General features: G+C 40.3%; 1 protein-coding gene across 6 annotated transcripts in view; it reads right to left on the minus strand.

Moving 5' to 3' along the window:
* Positions 1–1,281: 1,281 nt before the first annotated feature.
* LOC142599167 (kinesin-like protein KIF2A) overlaps positions 1,282–23,274 on the minus strand; it is a 96,881-nt gene continuing 74,888 nt past the window's right edge. For 2 of the 6 annotated variants that reach the window (XM_075738937.1, XM_075738936.1), the window contains exons 16-21: positions 17,199–17,266; positions 15,546–15,659; positions 14,265–14,415; positions 12,552–12,653; positions 10,436–10,571; positions 2,273–4,009 (exon numbers count right to left, since the gene is read on the minus strand). In XM_075738937.1, the coding sequence (XP_075595052.1) occupies positions 3,924–4,009; positions 10,436–10,571; positions 12,552–12,653; positions 14,265–14,415; positions 15,546–15,659; positions 17,199–17,266 (657 nt within the window). In that variant the 3' untranslated portion in view covers positions 2,273–3,923. Of the gene's footprint in view, positions 2,109–2,272; positions 4,010–10,435; positions 10,572–12,551; positions 12,654–14,264; positions 14,416–15,545; positions 15,660–17,198; positions 17,267–23,274 lie in introns of those variants that run through there. The other 4 variants (XM_075738941.1, XM_075738939.1, XM_075738938.1 and 1 more) reach the window with 3 other exon arrangements.

Raw genomic sequence — 23,274 nt, forward strand, 5'->3', positions numbered from 1 at the left:
TAAACCTGGTAGGATGCAATATAAATAACTGCACTGGAAATATACCTGCATCTCTAAAGCAGCAAATTCGCTAATAACTTCTAGTGTAAAATTTGTAACAATTCTTTATGGCGGTTGAACAATGATGGCTGCTTTCATGCTATTTTCATATGTTCTTTGCCAGCCAGCATGTCTTGGAAATGACTTAATCTGAAATATAAGTTAGTAGAAATTAGAACATGAATATTTCACTTTTTCAGACTGCTGCATGGCTTCAATTCAGAAGGCATTCATTTCTCATAGATTCTACTGGAAGAATGAAAGTTGTTCTGTATTTTGTCACCAAAGTCTTACCAGAGTGACTGCAATGGGACAAGCTCTTCTGACAAAAGCAATGAACAGAATACAGTGTACACACTCTTTTTTTTTTTTATTGAGAACATGCAATTTTATCACAGATAATAGACAAGAAGCTGCCGCTCTATATTTTAAAAACATTAAATTCTTTCAGGACTGAAGTGAGGTGCTGGACTTTCATATGATGGCATATTTTTAAATATACCAAATGACATATGGATTGATGCTGCCATAATTGAAATCTGTGTTCCCTGATCATGGGCTTCATCGCAGTATATTCTTGTGCCATATTCAACAGTACAACCTCTAAGTCTGGTCTGGGAACAAAACCAGATTTGAAGTCATTCCATTTGTATGGGATTTTTTTTTGTTTGTTTTAAAATATATTTAAACATTTTGTTGTTGTTGCGGGTTTTTTTTTTTTTGGGGGGGGGTGTCAACTGTAAATTCAGGCAGCTATTTTTATAAGAAAACTACTTCACCCTTCAAGGCAACGAGGAGTTTTAGCATAGATCAAAGCTTTCAGTGAGTCTTAGAGCAATTCATGCCTGTGTCCTGACAGAAAGACTTACTGAAGTGTCTTAATATAGTTTGGATTATATATATTATTAAGGACAAGGCAGAGGGGTTTTTTCCTAAGTTTGCATTAACTCTGCATAGCAGCTGTCAAAAGAAAAATCCACTTTGGTCTGTCTTATGATTCAGGAAAACAATAACTGTTAACTCTGTAGCATCATGTAGGAGTGAAGGCCTGACTCTATGTATTAATTACCATAAGTCATTTTTTCATGTATAGCATATCTCTTTTCATCAGACCACAGTAAGTGGAGAAGAAGCAAATTAGCAAGAAATCCTCTAAGATATAACTTCATTTTATACATGTGAATGTCAGTATTTTAAAAGTCATTGGAAAAAAAAAAGTACAGAAACATGTACTTGACTTTGCAGGCATCCTGAGAGATTGTCTTGGAAAAATGAATTGCTCATTTATTTTATAATTTAATTATTCTAGTGGTGCTTCACTGCATATAGAACCAATTTATGAGTGAGTATAAGTAGCCACAGCAATATGCACAGACTAATACAGAAGGAACAAGTGTTGGAGATTTGTCACGCATCTTAAATGCTTTAGTTTTACAGGACAGAAATCAAGATAAGCTTGTCTGAGTCCTATTCAAGTAATTCCTGTCCATCATAGTAATGGGCTACAGGAATTCAAGTGCTGTAACCAGCTGTATCAGTTTTTTTAATCTCGATTCTCACTGATTCAGTATCAGTGTAGATCTGATCTTTAAAGCAGGCTCTATTGTAAAGGCTGTCTCTAACGTTCTTCCCCCTCCAGTAGATGCAATTTCAACTTGTATCTGCTACCTGACAGGACACATAATTTACAAGGCTTAGTAAGAAGTTGCTTAAATCTGCCTCTGTCCTTCCTGTCCTCCTTGGTACCCTTATAAACAGCATCCTGCTTGTGGCTCTAGGGTTGCATGGAGGAATAGTAGGGAAGCCACTGTTTCTCATGTAGGATGTCTCAATCTTCAGAGGCTTTTGAGAAAGTAAGATTTCTCTAGAGCAACTTCAAAGAAACCCTCTGGTATTATACAATAACCTGTACTATCACCTTACTAACAAAAGCTGCTGCCTTCTATTTCACTAGGGTTTTTTCTTTTAACTGTGATGGAAGACATTCTTAAATGTTCAGAAAGATGTGTGATGTTTCTTTTAAGACCTGTTGCAAAACTTGTCAGGATAGTCTTCTGGGGAACTTCTTCCTATATGACAAATTGTACAGAATAGTTAGTTCCAGAAGTAGATATTCATTCTGAAATCAGAGGCCTTTTGAAAAATGTAACTCAAATGTGTTTACAAAATGAAACCCTTCCCAAAGCAGAACAGAACTTTCATAGAAGTATATTCTCATCTGTAATTCATTTAATAGCTTAATTTATTAAACACAGTATGTAAAATTACATTGTTGTTTCAGTTTTCATGTTTACACACAAGAGGAGTTTTTAAAAATTTTTAACCATAATGTGACAAGAGCTACCCATAGCCTACCTTCCTATGGGAGATAAAAATATTAAACACTAAGAGAATTCCTGGCTCATTTAACTCTTTTCATTGCCTTCTCTTTATTTCCCTTCAGGCCTGGCACAAACAAACAAGCTTGTATTACAAAAGTAATTTTTAAACAGTTCCAAGGGAAAGTCTGCTGATATGAACTCCTGGAAACAGGGAGAACTTCTAGAGAGGTCTATAATTCTTCATTTGACAAGAAGTTCTTACATGAAAGGTCAATCTTTTTTGGATAATAACTTGTAAAAATAACTTGAGTGCCACCACCTAAAAAGTGCTGATACACATGGTGCCATTTGTGAGAATTCAGGTACTTGTAGGATTTCTATTAGCGCTAAGTAGAGGTATTGTGCAAATCCTCAAATGATGCAATTTCACCTCACTTTTCAGCTGCTGGCACTGTACAAAGGGAAAAATAAGTATTAGCTACTTTTTTAAAGCATCAGAGCTACTTAAACTACTTGCAAACTACAGTTAATGTACATGTAAGGTTGTCATGCATCAAAAGCCAAATTTTAACAATATGTGAAATGCCAATATGTATTTCTTTGACAGGATCCCTGAATTTTAAGTTAGTCTATCCATATGCAGAGGTCAGATTGTACCTTTATTCTGACAGCATTATCACACCATACCACATACTGTATATCTGCATTATCCTAAGATACAACTCTCCTCAGTACTTAAACAATACATCAACTAATTTATATTTTCGGGTTTTTTGTTGTTTTGTGGTTTGTTTTTTTTATTACAGAGAAAATGTTAGAATTATATAACTATTCTTTATGGTATTCAAATAAAGCTAGATTCCAGATTTTTTTACAATGAGGATGGAACGTCCAGCTGTTTGTCCATTCTCACAGCTCTTGCAGTTCCTGTTCAAAGGATATGGCACATGCTGTGAAATGCACTAGCCACCAAAAAAAATAAAAAATCTCAAAACACATTAAAAATGTGCACACACTAAAAGTAATTTATATTGACAAATAAGGAATGTTGTTTATTAAGGCTGTGCTTCAGAAATAGGATGTTTAGGGTTAAGTAGCCTTCATCAAGACACAGAATGGGAAGAGGTAAGCACAGCTGTCTGTAGAAGATAAGTTATGTAAGACCACTAGTGAGGTATGCATGCACGCAAACACAATTTAAAACTGCACAGCTGGTCTTTGTAACAAAACTGAACATAGTTAAAAGGAAATACCGTGACTTTAATGGCCACAGCTTTACTTCATTATTAAAAACATGGCAAATATTTTAAACAAAGTGCTTCACAGATCTGAACCCTGCATGGCTGTACTGTCTGGTTTAGAAGCATTTTGTAGACATCATAGGAGCATTTCACACAAAACTGAAAATGTCATTCAGGTGAATAAGAAACAGTACATTTCCACAGACATTTCTAATATTTTTACACTTTCAAGTAGTTGAGTTCTTACAGCCACTGGGTTTTGTAACAAATGTGTGCTACAGCAGTATGGGTTCATGGATTCCTTTAGCAGCAAAGGCTCATTTCAAAGGGCACGTGGTCTTTTCGGGTTGATCTGTTTACTGGCCTGTTCTTCCTCTTGTAGAGCTGCGCGGAAAGATTTCACTTTATCTTTAATAAAAAAGAGAGAATGAGTACTGACGTGCCTGTGCTCAACACAGACCTTGAAACTAAGCCCTGATGCTCCACATGCTGGTCCTAATGCACAACAAAGAACATTCCTCCACAAAAATAGCTGATGCTACAAACTACAAGAAGACTGAGATAAGCTTAAATTCAATACTCACCATACAAACAAGTTTCTTGGCAACTTAGCATCTAAAAGGGACTACCCCTGTATCTAGGTTTGGAAACTGTTCAACTGCATTGTGCAGCTCAAGAGGAAAAAGAAATTGTACAATCTCTGGAAGAAAGGTCAGACTTCTCAGGAAGATTATGGAGTCATGGTTCATATATGCAGGGAGAAGACACAAAAGGCCAGAGCTCAATTAGAGTTGAAACTGGCCAGTGTTGTTTCAGACAACAAGGGCTTTTTTAATTACATTAATAGCAAGAGGAAGTCTAAAGAAAACATTGCACTGATACTTGTTGAAGATGGTCATCTCACTAATAGGGATGAAGAAAAAGCAGGAAGCTTTTTTGCGTTCCTCAGGAGTCGGTATTGGGACTGGCACTGCTCAACATCTTTGTCAGCGATATGGACAGTGGGATCGAGTGCACCCTCAGCAAGTTTGTCAATGACACCAAGCTGTGTGGTGTGGTCGACACGCTGGAGGGAAGGGATGCCATCCAGAGGGACCTTGAGAGGCTGGAGAGGTGGGCCCATGCAAACCACATGAAGTTCAACAAGGCCAAGGGCAAGGTCCTGCACATGGGTCGGCGCAATCCCAAGCACGACTATAGGCTGGGCGAGGAATGGATTGAAAGCAGCCCTGAGGAGAAGGACTTGGGGGTATTGATTGATTGATGAGAAGCTCAACATGAGCCAGCAGTGTGCGCTTGCAGCCCAGAAAGCCAACTGTGTCCTGGGCTGTATCAAAAGAGGCATGACCAGCAGGTCGAGGGAGGTGATCCTGCCCCTCTACTCCGCTCTTGTGAGACCCCACCTGGAGTACTGCATCCAGCTCTGGGGGCCCCAGTACAGGAGAGACATCGAGCTGTTGGAGTGAGTCCAGAGGAGGGCCACAAAGTTCATAAGAGGGCTGGAGCACCTCTCCTATGAGGACAGGCTGAGAGAGTTGGGATTGTTCAGCCTGGAGAAGAGAAGGCTCCGGGGAGATCTAATTGCAGCTTTCCAGTACCTGAAGGGGGCCTACAGGAAAGCTGGAGAGGGACTGTTTATCAGGGAGTGTAGTGACAGGACAAGGGGTAATGGGTTTAAGCTGAAGGAGGGTCGATTTAGATTAGATGTGAGGAAGAAATTCTTTACTGTGAGGGTGGTGAGGCACTGGAACAGGTTGCCCAGAGAGGTTGTGGATGCCTCCTCCCTGGAAGTGTTTAAGGCCAGGTTGGATGGGGCTTTGGGCAACCTGGTCTAGTGGAGGGTGTCCCTGCCCGTTGCAGGGGGATTGGAACTAAATGATCTTTGAGGTCCCTTCCAACCCAAACCATTTTATCATTCTATGATTCAATGCTTTCTTTGCCTCAGTCTTTAATAATACTGATAGACCTTGGGCTGCCTGGTCTCCTGAGTCGGGGGATCATGACTGTGGGAACAGTGACTTTCCATTTGTGGACACTGAAGTTGTAAGGGACCAGCTGTATCAGCTGAATGTTCACAAGTCCATGAGGCCTGATGGGATTAATCCCAGAGTACTGAAGGAGCTAGTGGATGTTATGGCAGGACCCCTCTCAACCATCTACCAAAGGTCTTGGCACTCTGGGGAGGTCCCTGCTGACTGGAAGCTAGACACTTACTCCAATTTTTAAGAGCATGAGATAAGACCCAGGAAACTACAGACCTGTTAGTCTAATCTCAGAGCCTGGAAAAATTATGAAGATCATACTGGGTGCCATTGAAAGGCATTTCAAGGATGATGCAGTCATCAATCACAGTCAAAATAGGTTCACAAAGGGAACGTCCTGTTTAACTAATTAAAGTGAGCCCTGGGGAACAGCATTTGTGACCGGCCACCAACTGGCTTTAACTCCATTCACCACAACTCTCTGGGCTCAGCCATCCAGCCAGTTTTTTTACCCAGCAAAGAGTTCTCCCATCAAAGCGACGAGCAGCCACTTTCTCCAGGAGAATGCTGTGGGAAACAGTGTCAAAGGCTTTACTGAAGTCCAGGTAGACAACATCCACAGCCTTTCCCTCATCCACTAAGCAGGTCACCTGGTCATAGAAGGAGATCAGGTTAGTCAAGCAGGACCTGCCTTTCATGAACCCATGCTGACTGGGCCTGATCACCTGGTTGTCCTGTAGGTGCCATGTGATGGCACTCAAGATGATCTGCTCCATAACCTTCCCCAGCACCAAGGGATGATGAGCAGGTACACAATGTGCTGGGTGAAGAACTGAGCTGCAGGGCTCAAAGGGTTGTAGTGAATGGGGCTACATCTGGCTGGTGACCAGTCACCAGTGGTGTCCCTTGGGGCTCAATTCTAAGGCCAGTTCAATATTTTTATCAATGATCTGGATGCAGGAGTTGAATGCATCATTAGCAAATTTGCTGATGCTACCCAACTGGGAGGTGCTGTTGACTCTCTTGATGGACAAGAGGCCCTGCAGAGGGATATAGATAGATTGGAGCATTGGTCAATCATCAATGGCATGAAATTTAACAAGAACAAATGCTGGATTCTGCACCTGGGATGGAATAACGCCTAGGCACAAGCATAAATTGGGAGAGGAATGGCTGGAGAACAGCCCTGCAGAAAGTCAGCAGTGTGCCTGAGCAGCCAAGAGGGCAAATCACATCCTGGGGTGCATAAAACACAGTATAATCAGCCAGTCAAAAGAGGTGATTATCCCTCTGTATTTAGTGTTGGTGTCATCTCATCTTGAGTACTGTGTGCAGTTCTGGGCCCCACAATTTCAGAAGGATGTTCAGGTTCTTGAATGCATTCAGAGGAAGGCAAGAAAGCTGGTGAAAGGGATGGAAGGAATGTCCTAAGAGGAGCAGCTAAGGACTCTGGGGTTCTCTAGTTTGGAGAAAAGGAGTCTGAGGGGCAACCTCATTGCTCTCCGCAACTTCCTGAGGAGGGGAAGTGGACAAGGAGATGCTGATCTCTTTTCCCTGGTATCCAGTGACAGAATGTGTGGTAATGATTCAAAGCTGCACTTGAGGAGGTTTAGACTGGACATTAGGAAGCATTTCTTTACTGAGAGGGTGGTCAAACACTGGAACAGGCTTCCTAGAGAGCTTGTCAGTGTTTAAGAGGCACCTTCATAATGCCATTAATAATGTGCTTTAACATTTGGTCAGCTGTGAATTGGTCAGGTGGATGGACTAGATGATCATTGTAGGTCCCTTCCAACTGCAACTATTCTATTTGATTTGATTCGATTCAATTCATAGAATGATAGACTGGCCTGGTTTGGAAGGGATCTTAAAGGGACCTATCTAATACGAGCCCCTCTGCCATGGGCAGGGAAACCCTCCACTAGACCAGGTTGCCCAAAGCCCCATCCAACATGCCCTTAAACACTTAGAGGGATGAGGCATCCACAACCTCTCTGGGCAACCTGTTCCAGTGCCTCACCACCCTCACAGTAAAGAATTTCTTCCTAACATCTAATCTAAATCGACCCTCCTTCAGCTTAAACCCATTACCCCTTGTCCTGTCACTACATTCCCTGATAAACAGTCCCTCTCCAGCTTTCCTGTAGGTCCCCTTCAGGTACTGGAAGGCCACAATTAGGTCTCCCCAGAGCCTTCTCTTCTCCAGGCTGAACCATCCGAACTCTCTCAGCCTGTCCTCATAGGAGAGGTGCTCCAGCCCTCTTATGAACTTTGTGGCCCGCCTCTGGACTCGCTCCAACAGCTCCATGTCTCTCTTGTACTGGGGCCCCCAGAGAGCTGGGTGCAGTACTCCAGGTGGGGTCTCACCAGAGCGGAGTAGAGGGGCAGGATCACCTCCCTCGACCTGCTGGTCACACCTCTTTTGATGCAGCCCAGGACACAGTTGGCTTTCTGGGCTGCAAGCGCACACTGCTGGCTCATGTTGAGCTTCTCATCAATCAATACCCCCAAGTCCTTCTCCTCAGGGCTGCTTTCAATGCATTCCTCGCCCAGCCTATAGCTGTGCTTGGGATTTCCCCGACTCATTTGCAGGACCTTGCCCTTGGCCTTGTTGAACTTCATGGGGTTCACACGGGCCCACCTCTCCAGCCTCTCAAGGTCCCTCTGGATGGCATCCCTTCCCTCCAGCGTGTCGACCACACCACACAGCTTGGTGTTGTGGGCAAACTTGCTGAGAGTGCACTCAATCCCACTGTCCCTGTCCCCAACAAAGATGTTAAATAATACTGGTCCCAATATGGACCCCTGATGGACACCACTCATCATTGATCTCCATCCGGACATCAAGCCCTTGAGCACAACTCTTTGTGTGCAACCATCCAGCCAATTCTTTATCCACTGTGTGGTCCACCCATCAAATCCATGTGTCTCCATTTTAGAGACAAGTATGTTGTGCGGGACAACTTTTCTATGAATGTGAAAAGTATTTGTGATTAAACTTTGGAAGCAAATAGATAAATGCATAATTCGTTTGTTTTATCATAACTAGCATGAGAATGGGAGAAATCTGAGAAAGGAACTATGGCATCCTTTCATATTTCTATTCCCCCCCTCCCCATTCCCCAGTAACATGCCCAAGAATAGGAAGAAGGAAACCAAAATGATAGCATAAAAAAGTCAGTCACAAAGTGACAGGAATAAAAGCTGAAATATTCAGTGACCATTATGTGTCATGAGTATAACATCAGAGTTACTGGGAGAAAGAATCTTTGACTTAACAGTTCTTCCCTCCTGTAAAGCTATACATGTATCATGCTGCCTGTAAAGATGCAAGGATCTCTTAGATATCCTTTATCTCCAGTATCTTGTTTCAAAAGCAGTATCCAATAAGTTTTGGAAGAACAGGGAGTCACCTAAACTGTTTTTTCACTGCTGGTGTCTCAAATTGTCTTTTCCTGAAGAGGAAGCCATCATCCATAAGAAGCAAAGGAATGTACATCTAATTCTTTCCAGGAAGACTGGACACTCTTCAAGAAGGAAATCTTAAAGGCGGAGGAGCAGGCCATCCCCATGTGCTAAAAGATGAACCGGCAGGGAAGACTGGCCTGGCTGAAAAGAGAGCTTTGACTGGAACTCAGGAAAAAAAGAAGTTTCTGGCCTTTGGAAGAAGGGGCAGGTAACTCAGGAGGACTACAAGGATGTCATTAGGCTATGCAGGGAGAAAATTAGAAGGGCCAAAGCCCAACTAGAACTTAATCTGACTACTGCCATAAAAGACAATAAAAATTTTTTCTATAAATACATTTACAACAAAAGGAGGACTAAGGATAATCTCCATCCTTTACTGGATGCAGGGGGAAACACAGTGACAAAGGCTGAGGAAAAGGCTGAGGTACTTAATGCCGCCTTTGCCTCAGTCTTTAATAGTAAGATGAGTTTTTCTCTGGGTACCCAGCCCCCTGACCTGGAAGACAGGGAAGAGGAGCAGAATGAAGCCCCCATAATTCAAGGGAAATGATTAGTGACCTGCTACACCACTTAGACACACACAAGACTATGGGGCCAGATGGGATCCACCCAAGGGTACTGAGGGAGCTGGTGGAAATGCTCACCAAGCCACTTTCCATCATTTATCAGCAGTCCTGGTTAAGCAAGGAGGTCCCAGTTGACTGGAGGTTAGCTAATGTGATGCCCATCCACAAGAAAGGCTGGAAGGAGGATCTACAGACCTGTCAGTCTGACCTCAGTGCTGGGGAAGGTTATGGAGCAGATCATCTTGAGTGCCATCACATGGCACATACAGGATAACCAGGCGGTCAGACCCAGTCAGCATGGGTTCATGAAAGGCAGGTCCTGCTTGACTAACCTGATCTCCTTCTATGACAAGGTATCCTGCTTAGTGGATGAGGGAAAGGCTGTGGATGTTGTCTACCTGGACTTCAGTAAAGCCTTTGACACTGTTTCCCACAGCATTCTCCTGGAGAAAGTGGCTGCTCGTCGCTTTGATGGGAGTACTCTTTGCTGGGTAATAAACTGGCTGGATGGTCGGGCGGAAAGAGCTGTGGTGAATGGAGTTAAATCCAGTTGGTAGCCAGTCATAAGTGGTGTTTCCCAGGTTTATACTTCCTGGAGGTAAAGCAGAGACTTTTCCTTTAAACTAGCATGAACTGAACACACATATGAACTTGTTCTTAGGCAGCAGAATAAATGTTCCTTCCACAGAACATTACAGGACAGCATAAGGTGAAAAAAGACCCCAAAGCATAACCACATTCTTTTTTTTCTCCTCACTATTACTGCAAGTTTCCATGGCATATGAAAATGTACACGAAAGTGATTAAAAGCAATCTACCTCTAAGTTCAGTCAGAATATCAATTTTTTGCTCTAGAATTGCTTCAAGTTGGGTAGCGTAAGAATCCACATCATAGTCTACTTCTTCTGTCATCTCAAGAAGAGCTTTTTCATCTTCCAGCCATCTAATAGATTCCTAGATAAAAGTTAAAAAAAACAAAAAACAAAACAGCTAAATACATTAGCAAAGTTTCAAGACAAAGAGCTGAATTACTCCTTTTCTCAAGATGACCACACTTTTACTGTCTAGTCACCTCACTATAAGATTTCGATCCTGAAATGAATCCTTATTCCTAATTCAGCAAAATTGTATGTTTTCTACATAGTTTCTTAACTCCAGTGGTCATACCAGCAACAGATAAACCTCAGGCACTCCAGTTCTCTTCAAATTCAGAACATTAGGTGGTTATAAAGCTAAGAAACTCAGAACTTTATGTCATGGTTATGTCCCCCTAGGCAGCTATCAAACTTTGAAGCCAGGCTTCAATTTTAAGTATGGGCTGGTTGCCACTCATTATAATCATAGTGTCATTACTCCAGTCAAGGAGCCAAGATAATTCTGTCCATAGTCAAAACCAGTTTTGAGAGAAGCTGTATAAAAGAAGAGCTATTTTAAGCTCTCTATAGCATGAGCTAACTCCCCAGACATAACAGCTCTTAGGCATCTTTGCGCTCCAAATATTACCAAAAAAAAAAAAAAAAAAAGAGGGGGAAAAAAAGAAACAAAGTCTTGCAGCAAAGAAGAATGCAACCAGGAGCTTAAAGCTTACAGAACCATGCAAAGCTGTGATCAGGAGAACTGATCCCATTGGAAATGCTTTGATTTTTAAAAAAAGCAAGCAGTTGACAGTTCTAGGCATGCTGAAATACTAAAATTAAGTCTTTCCCTCTGTGCTCAGTAGTCCAAGTAATATTGAAAGCATAGTCCAAACTCCATGTATGTTTTGTTAGCTTTCAGAGCAGATGGAGCTCAGATTGGGATAGGATTCATCTCATCTAATGTAAGCTCTTATATCCAAGAAACAAAGAAAGACCAACACCTCTAGAGCACAATTCATTCAGTTGATCTATTTTAGACATTTTTCTTAGGATAGGATGTTTTGTATCCCAGAATCAACAACTTTCAGGAGAAAGCTGACAGAAGACAACTTCTGCATGTTACAGCTTGTAGATTTTGTATTGGTGCAGCCCATCTCCACCCACGGCATAAACTAACAAGCCATGCTGCGAAGGAAGGGAGCTCAGGCTGGGTCACATTTCCTTCTAATGACTACTGTGAGGAGCAGTAATCTCCAGCATAATGCCAGATGGACACACAGAGGCAGTAACATCTTAAACTAATGCAGCTTGTGTCTCCAGAAGTCGCAAGCATTAGGACACAGCTACGGCATATAGTATAAGACTTTCACACTTCTGCATGTTTTACCTCAGGGCTAATGTTTCATAATAACTAAATCTTTACATCTGTTGTAAAATGTGCTATTTAGCATCCTACTATATTACATGAACACACATCAGTGTTCCACTAAGTTAGATACCTAAATTGAGGAGATGTGTGTATTCCCTACAGGTTTAATGTTTTGCTGTTTTCTTGCAGGACATGACCAAACAGAAATGGTGCTGATATAGAAACATTACTATTAATTGCCAGCTTTGGCATAGGAATATTGGCATAGATTAGACAGTGAAATTGAAAATTTCAAGACCAATCTGAGTAAGCTCCCTGCAATTAGAAAAAACAGTCACTAATGCTGGAAAAGGACTAACACAGAAAATATAGTAAATAGTTAAAACAGTAAAAAGAAAATAGCAACTTTTCTTATGATGAACGCAGTCTATTTAGGAATGTTTGTTGAGAAGAAAAGGAAAATTTTAATAAATTTCTGGGATGGTAGAAAAATATGCTTCTCTTTCATCATGGGGACAAAGATTAATGGTTATGGGATCTAAACATCTGTTCCTATTTGTTTGCTACAATGGGCTTAGCATAATAAAACAATTTAGAAATCTCTGACAGTAGCAGAATGACCAGATGATATCCTACATCTTCAAAAGTATGCACTTTCATTGGGAAAACCTTGATTAGGATAAAACAAAGTAGAGCTCCATCTTTTACCTGGAAGACAGCCCTGTGGTCTTCTACTACTTGCTCTTCCATTTCTACCATTTGTGACACAGCTTCATGGAAAGTAAACAACTGCGGAGAAACTTCCTCTTCCTAAAAACAATAGTTAAGCCTGTTAGTCTGGAAAGAACTGTGGCTACAGGAGATATATTGAATGTGATCCATCCCATCACAGAACATGAAAAGAAATACGCAGAAAGCAGAACCTGTCAAAAATAGAACTTAATACTTCTAACAAGAAAATTTCCAGAAATGAGTGGAGAGGGCAATAAATTCAAAATGTTTACAGAGTTAAATTTAATTCATATTCATTAAAAATTTCCAGCCACTAATCCTAGTGAATACCGGAAAACAGAATATTCCACATGGAAAAAAAAAAAAAAAAGTTGAAGTAGTGGGAGGAGGAAGTCACAAGGGAAGAATACTAATTTCTAGTAGGTTTTAACACCTACAGAAAACTCATTTTCCATCAGGGCTTTTTGTTGCGCATACTGCAATAGACAGACAACAATTTTCAAAAAAGAAAACAATTACATTCAATACATTTCAGGAAATCAAAATTAAATTAATCCTTTGGGAAAAAAACTGGAATAAATGTAAAGTGAAAAATCTAAAAAGTATGTAGTGATTAATACATTAGAAGAATGTACAACATGGATTTACAAACTGGGACAAACAGGACTTCTTTAGACATAAATAGTTAACAATTAAAGGGGAAAGTGCTAGGTAGGCTGCTATTAATGTTTTAACAAGACAGTATGGTTCCTTATAGAATGCCTTTAAAATCTTTTTTAAAAACACATTGTAAAGCTTAACACATGAACAACAAAAAAGTATGATATGAAAGGATATCTGGCTGGAAGGACTGTCCAGTGGGAAGCTCTAGCTTGTTCTTATAAAATAGAGCCCTTGAAGAAGAGCCAGTTACTAAAATGAGAAATACAGCAAAGACTGTAGAGGTGTTTGAGAAGGCAGAGAATCTTGAGAAAAATAAGTTAGGGTAGTAAGGATTTTTCTTTTCTGTCTTTCATCAGCATTTTCACAAACCAAGTTTTAATCCCTGTTGAGCATTTAAGAAACCAGGACTAGAGCTGATAATCGGCAGTGAAGGAAAAATGCCCTTTAGAAGATGCCCCTCAGTCCCTGATCTCCACTCATGCAGCCCAGGGAGACATCCTGGGAACATGATGTGACTTTCTCCCAAACATTGCTCTGGGGTTTCACTCTATGAAAATCAGGATGTTGGGAAGAGGAATGATGGGTAGTCACATTTCTAAACACAGAGAAAGGCAAACTCACTTGAAACAGGTGTTGCATGCAGGGAAAGTAATGGTCAAAAACACAGGAGTGTTAAATAAAATGGACGCATTTCCCAGGCTACTTCTAACTACCTAATAAGAGATGAAGCTATACTGGAAAAAATGCACACTAAAAAACGCGAGAGCCTAGAGCAGACCCTGCTGCTTAGACATTAAAAGCCCTAATCAGTAAGGAGATAAATAAAATATTCTCCTCACCCTTCAAGAAACCTTTTTTTTTTGTTTGTTTATGGGAATGAACATAATACCATAAAGTGAAATGGTGATGAGGCATGCTGTATCTACTTGATATTGCTAACAGGCTATAAATACGCATTACTCTAGATTTTGTTCTGCCACTGTATTTATCATCATGTCTTTCCATGTAATGCTGTAAACCACTCACATTTTGTTCACAAAGCAGTTTGAGATCATCTCTCTGAGGAGAGCTCCCCACACCCCACTGTGTCTCTAAGTCATCGATCTGATTGGGAGCATGGTGTATAATGGGACGGATATCTCCTGCACCACTAGGATCAACCATCAGCTCCTTCACCCTACAATCAGAAAATATTTAATTTACAAATTAATAACTTCCTGTGTAAAAGAGTTACAACCAAAAATAAAGCTCTATGCATTTATGTGCAATTTAATTCATAAGGATGATGATGTCAGCTTCACAAATTTAATGTACTTTCAGTGACAAAAAGATGTTAGTCCAACTCCTAAAAAGCATGGACCATTGAATTTCAACTATTTGCAGGTGGATTACAGTCCATCTTCTAGAAAGAGGCATTTTTTGCTTGAAATCTTACTACTCATTAACTGTTAAGAGGGCAAAAATCTCCAAACCCTTGATTTTAATTCCTTAACAATGAATAATATTTGAAAGAAAAGTTCATTCAGCACCTTAAACCTGACCATCTTTCTTTTTTCTGTGCACACAATTGTGCTTTAAAAAAATTAAGTCAATCAGTACCCCACTAGCTGTTATAAGCAAATCCACCAAGAATTCTAAAGAAAATAATAATTTGCAACCAATTAACCCAGAGAATGAATAGATCCTTTAATTAAAATAATTTCAAAGGTGAAAATATCTTATTAAAATGTTAGACTCCTGCAGCATGAAAATAGTTTAAAAGATTGATAATGATTCTGTCCAAAAAAAGCCCATTTAAAAGAATGCTTATGAAACAGACACATCAAAGTCTACAAGTATAGCAAGTTTTAGAACAAATTCTTCATTTTTTAAGGGGAATTTTTTTTTCAAGTAGTACATATTTACTACAATGGAAACTGTATTTCATTCATTTTTGAAGTAATGAAAAGTTTTAAAAATATATATGTATTAAAATTGTTTTCTTTTAATTAGATATATTCAAATTGCCCTAAACACAGACTTGTCATATTTGGTCCACTAAATGTACAAAGATGACATCACCTTTTTTTTTTTAAAATGTATGCAGGAAACTAGCAAGCTTGGATATAGAGTGTGGATGTTTAAGGAGGGTGAACAAAATACTGGGAAGATGATTGCAGATCATGCAGAACCATCACCTGCCAAACAAAATTAAAACAAAGTATGTGTGACTCAAGGCAAGGGGACTAATGAAAGGTTGGTCTGTAAAATGACATTGCCAAAAAGAAAACTTAAAAATAAAGATTCCATGTAAAGAATGAAGTGGACCTGGTGACTGAAGGAGAAAAGTCGTCATACTCATAGGAAGGAGAGAGATCAGAGCGACTGCCACTACCCTGTGAGAAGGGAATGTCCGAAGGACTAATTCCAAATTCCTTTACTCTGCAGCATCAAAATACAGCAGCAAATTAAAAGAAAATGTTCTCATAAACACAGTTAAAATTACAACTCTTTGTTTAGCATTCCTCTTTAATAGTTTAACAATAAAATTATTTTTATATTAAAACACAAATAAGTGCAAACATATTTAAACTTTCTGCAAATAGAGTTACAGATCACTAACAAAATTGAACAAAACCAGTGCTGCTAATTTGCAGGAGAATATAATAGCAATGCTTTCAGAAGAGTAATTCCAGATTTCAGTTCACGCAGTTAATAAAATTTGCTCTACATTCAATATTCCATTAAACTACTCCTTTTAACATATCAAACCACTAAAATACTTTAAATTCTATACTGGCCCCTGTCTTTCTTACACTGCACAGACACTAGTGTTCAGCACCTAAAAACTAATTGCATTATGAAAATGATATATTGCTAGAAAAAATTAAAATATTACACAACACACATGAAGCAACTTTACAGTGATAGGCATTTACTCCATAACAACATACAAATTTAACATGAAGAGGAAGAAACAGTTTCATCACAACAATTTAGTATACTAGAAATAGATATTTAATTTGTTTTGCAGTGTCTTTTTCTGGAGTCACTTCAGCAACGTGTATTCTATAAGGGATAGAAACATAAATGAGTCTTGATGAATGCGCAACATCCTTAGTTATGTTACTGTAAGCAAGGGAGTAGATGCCCCCTTCTCACCAGGAAGGAAATCACATAGACTAGTCCAAGCCAGGCAGATTTGCTGCTAAGTCCCTTGATCCAAACACAAAGACATTTGAATATGGAGAGGAGCAGGTGGTAAGCTTCCCTAGCAGCTGGGACTGGACAGAGCAAGCAGGCCACTAGGTGGTAGCCTCTTCTGGCAGTACAGGTCTCAGAGGTGCTGCATTAGCCTCTGAAGACACTAATTTCTCTACGCTGATTATAACATCACTGTTGGATTAACTGACTCTTTACTGAGGGGTCTCAGATATTTACCTGAAGTTGAGAAATATAAAATTTGGGCCACAGTAACTGTACAGTTTTCATAAGAATAAACTAGTTGAGATAAATATGATATGATATATATATATGATATATCATATATATAAAAGAAACAGGCTGGCAACAGACTGCAATTCCACCAAGGGGATGAAAAAAATCACATTGCAGAAAGGTTTTTCAGCTAACACCCCAGGAAATCATGAAAACCAACTACCCCTAATGCAAGAGGTGATGCCTCCAGAGCAGGGGCAAAACTAATAAGGGCATCTCCCACATTCCTTGCAATCCACACTATAGCCATCTCTGGGTAATGACTTAAATGCAGTTTCTATTGATTCTCTTGTAATGGCTGTAAAAAGTGACAAATTAAATTAAATGAGTCTAAATCAATATTTTGGTTTTAATCTTATTAAGAAATGCAAGTATGCTAAAATTATTCAAGTACTTAAAATAATTACTCATCATGGAACAGCAGTATTCAACACATGAGCGATCAACAGCCAGTATAGTTATAAGCATTAACATTTTCCATACCTATTTGCATATCTCAATGTATTTAGAGTGTTTTCACATGATGTCATCCCTGGAGAAATTGTAGCGATCTGGAGAAAACAAGCCACGCATTAATAAATTGCTTTGTACAGATGAAAGGGTAGATGAATTCAAATTAACTTTATTTTTTTATCTCCACTTTCATTTAAGATGTTCTACAAAAGCTATATCTACTATGTACAACTGTCCTAATACAATGACATCTCAAGAAGAGAGATGTGGAGTCAAAGCTTCAATTTAATTTTTTCAATCATATCTGAAACATTAAGAATTCATAGAACTTTAAGTTAATTTCCCCCATCGCGCAGTCTTCGTAACATTATATGTAAATGCAAAACTCTAATTGAAAAAATAAGACTTCTCAAAAAGGGAAATATGCAACTCAGTAGAAAGTAAGTCTAATGTATCCTCCAAACAATTACTAGACTATTTTTTAATATCTATCTAATCTATCTATCTATCTATAGATATATATATTTGTAGGCTGTTCTCCATTCACAGATTCACAGATTCACAGATTAGTAGGGGTTGGATAGGACCTCTGGAGATCATCTAGTCCAACCCCCATGCTAGAGCAGGATCACCTAGAGCAGGTTGCACAGGATTCCGTCCAGGTGGGTTTTGAATATCTCCAGAGAAGGATGCTCCACAATCTCTCTGGGCAGCCTGGTCCAGTGCTCGGTCACCCTCAAAGTGAAGTAGTTTTTCCCTCATATTCAGATGGAACTTCCTGTGTTCCAGTTTGTGCCCATTGTCCCTTGTCCTGTTGCTGGGCACCATTGAGAAGAATCCAGCCCCTTCCTTTTACAATCTGCCCTTTAGATATGTATAAGTATTGATAAGACCCCCTCTCAGTCTTCTCTTCTCCAGGGTAAACAGACCCAGCTCTCTCAGCCTTTCCTCATACAAGAGATGTTCAAGTCCCCTAATCATCTTTGTAGCCCTCCACTGGACTCTCTCCAGTAGTTCCCTGTCTTTCTTGAACTGGGGAGCCCAGAAATGGACACAGTACTCCAGATGTGGCCTCACCAGGGCAGAGTAGAGGGGGAGGATAACCTCCCTCGACCTGCTGGCCACACTCTTCTGAACGCACCCCAGGATACCATTGGCCTTCTTGGCCACGAGGGCACACTGCTGGCTCATGGGGAGGTTGTTGTCCACCAGGACTCCCAGGTCCTTCTCTGCAGAGCTGCTTCCCAGCAGGTCAACCCCTAACCTGTACTGGTGCTTGGGGTTATTCTTCCCTAGGTGCAGGACCCTATAGTTGCCCTTATTGAATTTCATTAGGTTCCTCTCCACCCAATTCTCTATTCTGTCCAGGTCTCGTTGAATGACAGCACAGCCTTCTGGTATGTCGGCCACTCCTCCCAGTTTTGCATCATCAGCAAATTTGCTGAGGATACACTCTGTCCCTTCATCCATGTCATTGATGAACATGTTAAGACTGGACCAAGAACTGACCTTAGGGCACACCGCCAGCTACAGGCTTCCAACTAGTAAATTCAAGCAGACTATATACTTATTTGAGAGATCTATTTTGGCCACAGTCCAAAACTGTACTTAACATTATTAAAGATAAGCATGTGTAAGTAATTTTTTTTTTCCTAAAGTGGATGTTATCTGCAAATAATACTTGACAGATAATTTATTATCAAACATATCTGGAATCTATAATTCTTTCCTTTTCCAGTCAAATAAAATACTCTGAAGATCTCACCTTCTTTTCAGCACTCAGCAAAAATAATAACTGTGATCAGATATCAGTGGCATCATTATTTGTCCTAGCTTCTTTCAGTCATCCAATTTTTTCATCTGTACTCCTTTCAGGAGAGCCATAAAGGCACTACCCAGGACAAACACCTCTACGATCCTACACATTAACATTTTTTCTGGCAGCACAGCATCAGGATACTGAAACTGATGAAGATTAGATAATCTGGGTGCTAATTAACAAAAACTTACAAGTTCCTAAAATCCTTCCAAAGTTATTTAATGTGAAAGGTGCATGCATCTCTCCTATCAGTTTAATGTTCAGAGTACACCACACACAGCAACTGTCATAACGCCAGGGGACTGCTCCAACTTTTTGAAGCATATAAGGTACAGCTGCTATAGGGAAGTGCCACTGTAGGTAGTCAGACATGCCGATACCTCCTTCAGGGCACAAGAACCCATGCGGTCTGTTGAATAGAAACGTACGCTACATCATATGTCCTCATGACTCAACGAGTCCAGTCCAGGCAGGACAGGAGGACTCCGACCACTCCATCACTCGCTTCCTCATTCGTAATTCCAAATGAGGATGGAAAAAGCAGCATTATTTATGGACAGAAATATCCTTAAGACCTGTAATTATCATTCTTCCTATTTTGAATGTGTCTACAATGCTTATAAGCCATCACAGTGATGGGGACATTGAAGTCACCAAGTTCCTACACTCCCAGCCCCCTGGAGAGCTGAGGGGTCTGGCACTTCAGCTATAACTGCAGCATATCAAGGATACAGCACGTCGAAGATGCAGTACTGGTCAAAAAAATTAGACTATTCTATGTAGCTACCTTACAAATTTCAAATTATGATATGTTATCCTAATATGTAACTCTTCAAAAGCAACTTGAAATACTGTGTTCAGATTTGGGCCCCTTGCTACAAGAAAGATATTGAGGTGCTGGAGCATGTCCAAAGAAGAGCAACGAAGCTGATGAAGGGTCTAGAGAACAAGTCTTATGAGGAGCGGTTGAGGGAACTGGGAGTTTTTAGCCTGGAGAAAAGGAGGCTCAGGAGAGACCTTATCGCTCTCTACAACTACCTGAAAGGAGGTTGTAGCCAGGTGGGTGTTGGTTTCTCTTCTCCCAAGTAACAAGAGGCAGGACGAGAGGAAATGGCCTCAAGTTGCGCCAGGGGAGGTTTAGATTGGATATTAGGAAAAATTTCTTCACCGAAAGCGTTGTCAATCATTGGAACAGGCTGCCCAGGGAAGTGGTTGAGTCACCATTCATGCATGTGTTTAAAAGACATGTAGGCATGGCTCTTAGGGACTTGGTAGTGTTAGCTTAATGACTGGGCTCGATCTTAAAGGTCTTTTCCAACCTAAATGATTCTATGATTCTATGAAATGTTTTTTGAAACTATTTAAGGAGAAGATATTCATTAAAATTGCAATGACTAATAACCTATTTATGCTGATTGTATGTCTTTGGATTTCTTTAGAATGATGCGATGCAGATCCTAGTCATAACTGTCTATGGGGAAATTATTTTCAAAACAATTTTTTGAATTTTTTTTTAAATTTGAAAAGAATAAGTTTCTGAATCATATTTTAACCTTATATACAGATGAGATGCTCCATCCCTAAAGATGTAACCTTTAAAATTGCAACAAGAAATTCTGTAAATGATAAAAGGCAAAGTTGAATAAATATTAAGTGTACAAATTACCAAAAGAAATTTGACTCAAACATCCCATTTAAAGATTAGTATATCAGAAAGGAAGTGGAAAAAGCCCAGTAGGTATTTTATACCAGGATATTTCAAGAATCTCTCAGAAAGTTAAAATCACAAGTTTTTACTAAATCATTTTATAAGCTTTCCATATTAAAAAGTATCACATATTTGCAAAATGTCTTACTCTCTAATAGCGTGTGCTGGTTTTGGCTGGGATAGTTAATTTTCTTCATAGCAGCTAGTATGAGGCTATGTTTTGGATTTGTGCTGGAAACAGTGTTGATAATACAGGGTTGGTTTTGTTATTGCTGAGAAGTGCTTATACAGAGTCAAGGGCTCTGTGTAAGTCAAGGGCTTCTCACACCACCCAACCAGCAAGTAGGCTGGGGGTGCACAAGAAGTTGGGAGGGGGGGCAGACAGGACAGCTGACACAAATTGACCAAAGGGATATTCAATACCATAGGACGTCATGCTCAGCATATAAGGAGCTGGGGGAAGAAGAAGAGGGGGACATTCGGAGTTATGGTGTCTTTCCAAGTAATGGTTATGCGTGATGGAGCCCTGCTTTCCTGGAGATGGCTGAACACCTGCCTGCCCATGGGAAGTGGTGAATGAATTCCTTGTCTTGCTTTGCTTGCATGCGCAGCTTTTCTTTTACCCAATAAACTGTCTTTATCTCAACCCATGAGTTTTCTCATTTTTACTCTTCAATTCTTTCCCCCGTCCTGACACGGGGGGAGTGAGAGAGGGGCTGTGTGGTCCTTAGCTGCTGACTGGGGTTAAACCATGACATAGCACATTAGAACACTGGATCAAATCTTTGTATTGTTGAGGAATCCTTTTACAGTAAATACGTGCTCACTGACAAGCAAAAACAACATCTTAAACGAAGTCAAATTTTGATTGTCTTACGTGTTCAATAAATAATATTCTCCAACTGAATAATACTTCTATGTTGCAATCTCTTTAATTTATTTGGCCTGTAATAAGCTAAAATATTTTGGAGGAAATGCTATCATTATCTACATGTTACCTTGTTATAACAGTATTGTACACCTCCTCCAAGCTCAGGAGCGATGCATCCCAACAAAGAAGTCAGGCAAAAATGCCAGGAGGCCCCCATGGATGAACAAGGAGCTCCTGGGCAAAGTCAAACACAAAAAGGAAGCCTACAGAGGGTGGAAGCAAGGGCAGGTAGCCGCGGAGGAATACAGAGAAATTGTCTGAGCAGCCAGGGATCAGGTTAGGAAAGCTAAAGCCCTGAGACAATTAAATCTGTCCAGGGATATCAAGGGCAATAAGAAAAGCTTCTATAGCTACATCAGTGATAAAAGGAAGATGAGGGAAAATGTGGGCCCCCTCCGGAATGAAATGGGAGACCTAGTTACCCAGGATATGGAGAAGGCTGAGGTGCTCAATGACTTTTTGCCTCAGTCAACAAGTGATGAACAGCACAATTTCTCACCACCCAAAGCTGATGCTCAGGTAGTTCCCGAGCTGCCCTGCCTCCTGGACAACCCCCAGTTATATATGGAGCAGGGCGTCATATGGTATGGACTATCCCTTTGGTCAGTTTGGGTCAGCCGTCCTGGCTGTGTCCCCTCCTAGCTTCTTGGGCACCCCCTGCCTTCTCATTGGCAGGCCAGTATGAGAAGCTGAAAAGTCCTTGACTGCTTGGCAACAACTAAAAACATCAATGTGTTATCAATATTATTCTCATTCTAAACCCAAAACATAGCACTAAGCAGCTATTATGAAGAAAATTAACTCTATCCCAGCCAAAACCAGGACACCTATGAAGACAGACTGAGAGAGTTGGGGTTGTTCAGCCTGGAGAAGAGAAGGCTCCGGGGAGACCTTATGGCAGCTTACCAGTACCTGAAGGGGACCTACAGGAAAGCTCGTGAGGGACTGTTTATCAGGGCGTGTAGTGACAGGACAAGGGGTAATGGCTTTAAGCTGAAGGAGGGTCGATTTAGATTAGATGTTAGGAAAAAATTCTTCACTGTGAGGGTGGTGAAACACTGGAACAGGTTGCCCAGAGAGGTTGTGGATGCCCCGTCCCTGGAAGTGTTCAAGGCCAGGTTGGATGAGGCTTTGAGCAACCTGGTCCAGTGGAAGGTGTCCCTGCCCATGGCAGAAGGGTTGGAACTAGATGATCTTTAAGGTCCCTTCCAACCCAACCCATTCTATGATTCTATGATTCTATGGTATAACATATTGTATCTAAAAAGTTCTTTTATGCTTTAATTTTCTTCACATAAAGTAGACACTCTTCTGGAGAACATAGCAGAGATCTCTACAGTCAATTGCAGAAACCCGAAATGAAACTATTCATTATTAAATTACTTTTGCATTAATTTTTAGAAGTTCGAAGGACCACAGTTAATTACATGGCTCTGCTGCAAACAAGTAGTCAGTGTACCTGTAGGATAAGTACTCTTTTAGTTTAATAAAATACTCTTCAACTTTAGCTATTATAAACCATAATGACTTGCCCTTTTCTTTCCCTGTATTTTTCATCAGTAACATTTTCCCTGTGTATGATATAAAATCTAAACATCAACATCCTTACAAACCAGACACACCCTGCCAAAGAGCCAAATGTAAATAC

The sequence above is a fragment of the Balearica regulorum genome, chromosome W (genome assembly GCF_011004875.1).
Source record: "Balearica regulorum gibbericeps isolate bBalReg1 chromosome W, bBalReg1.pri, whole genome shotgun sequence".
NCBI lineage: Eukaryota > Metazoa > Chordata > Aves > Gruiformes > Gruidae > Balearica > Balearica regulorum.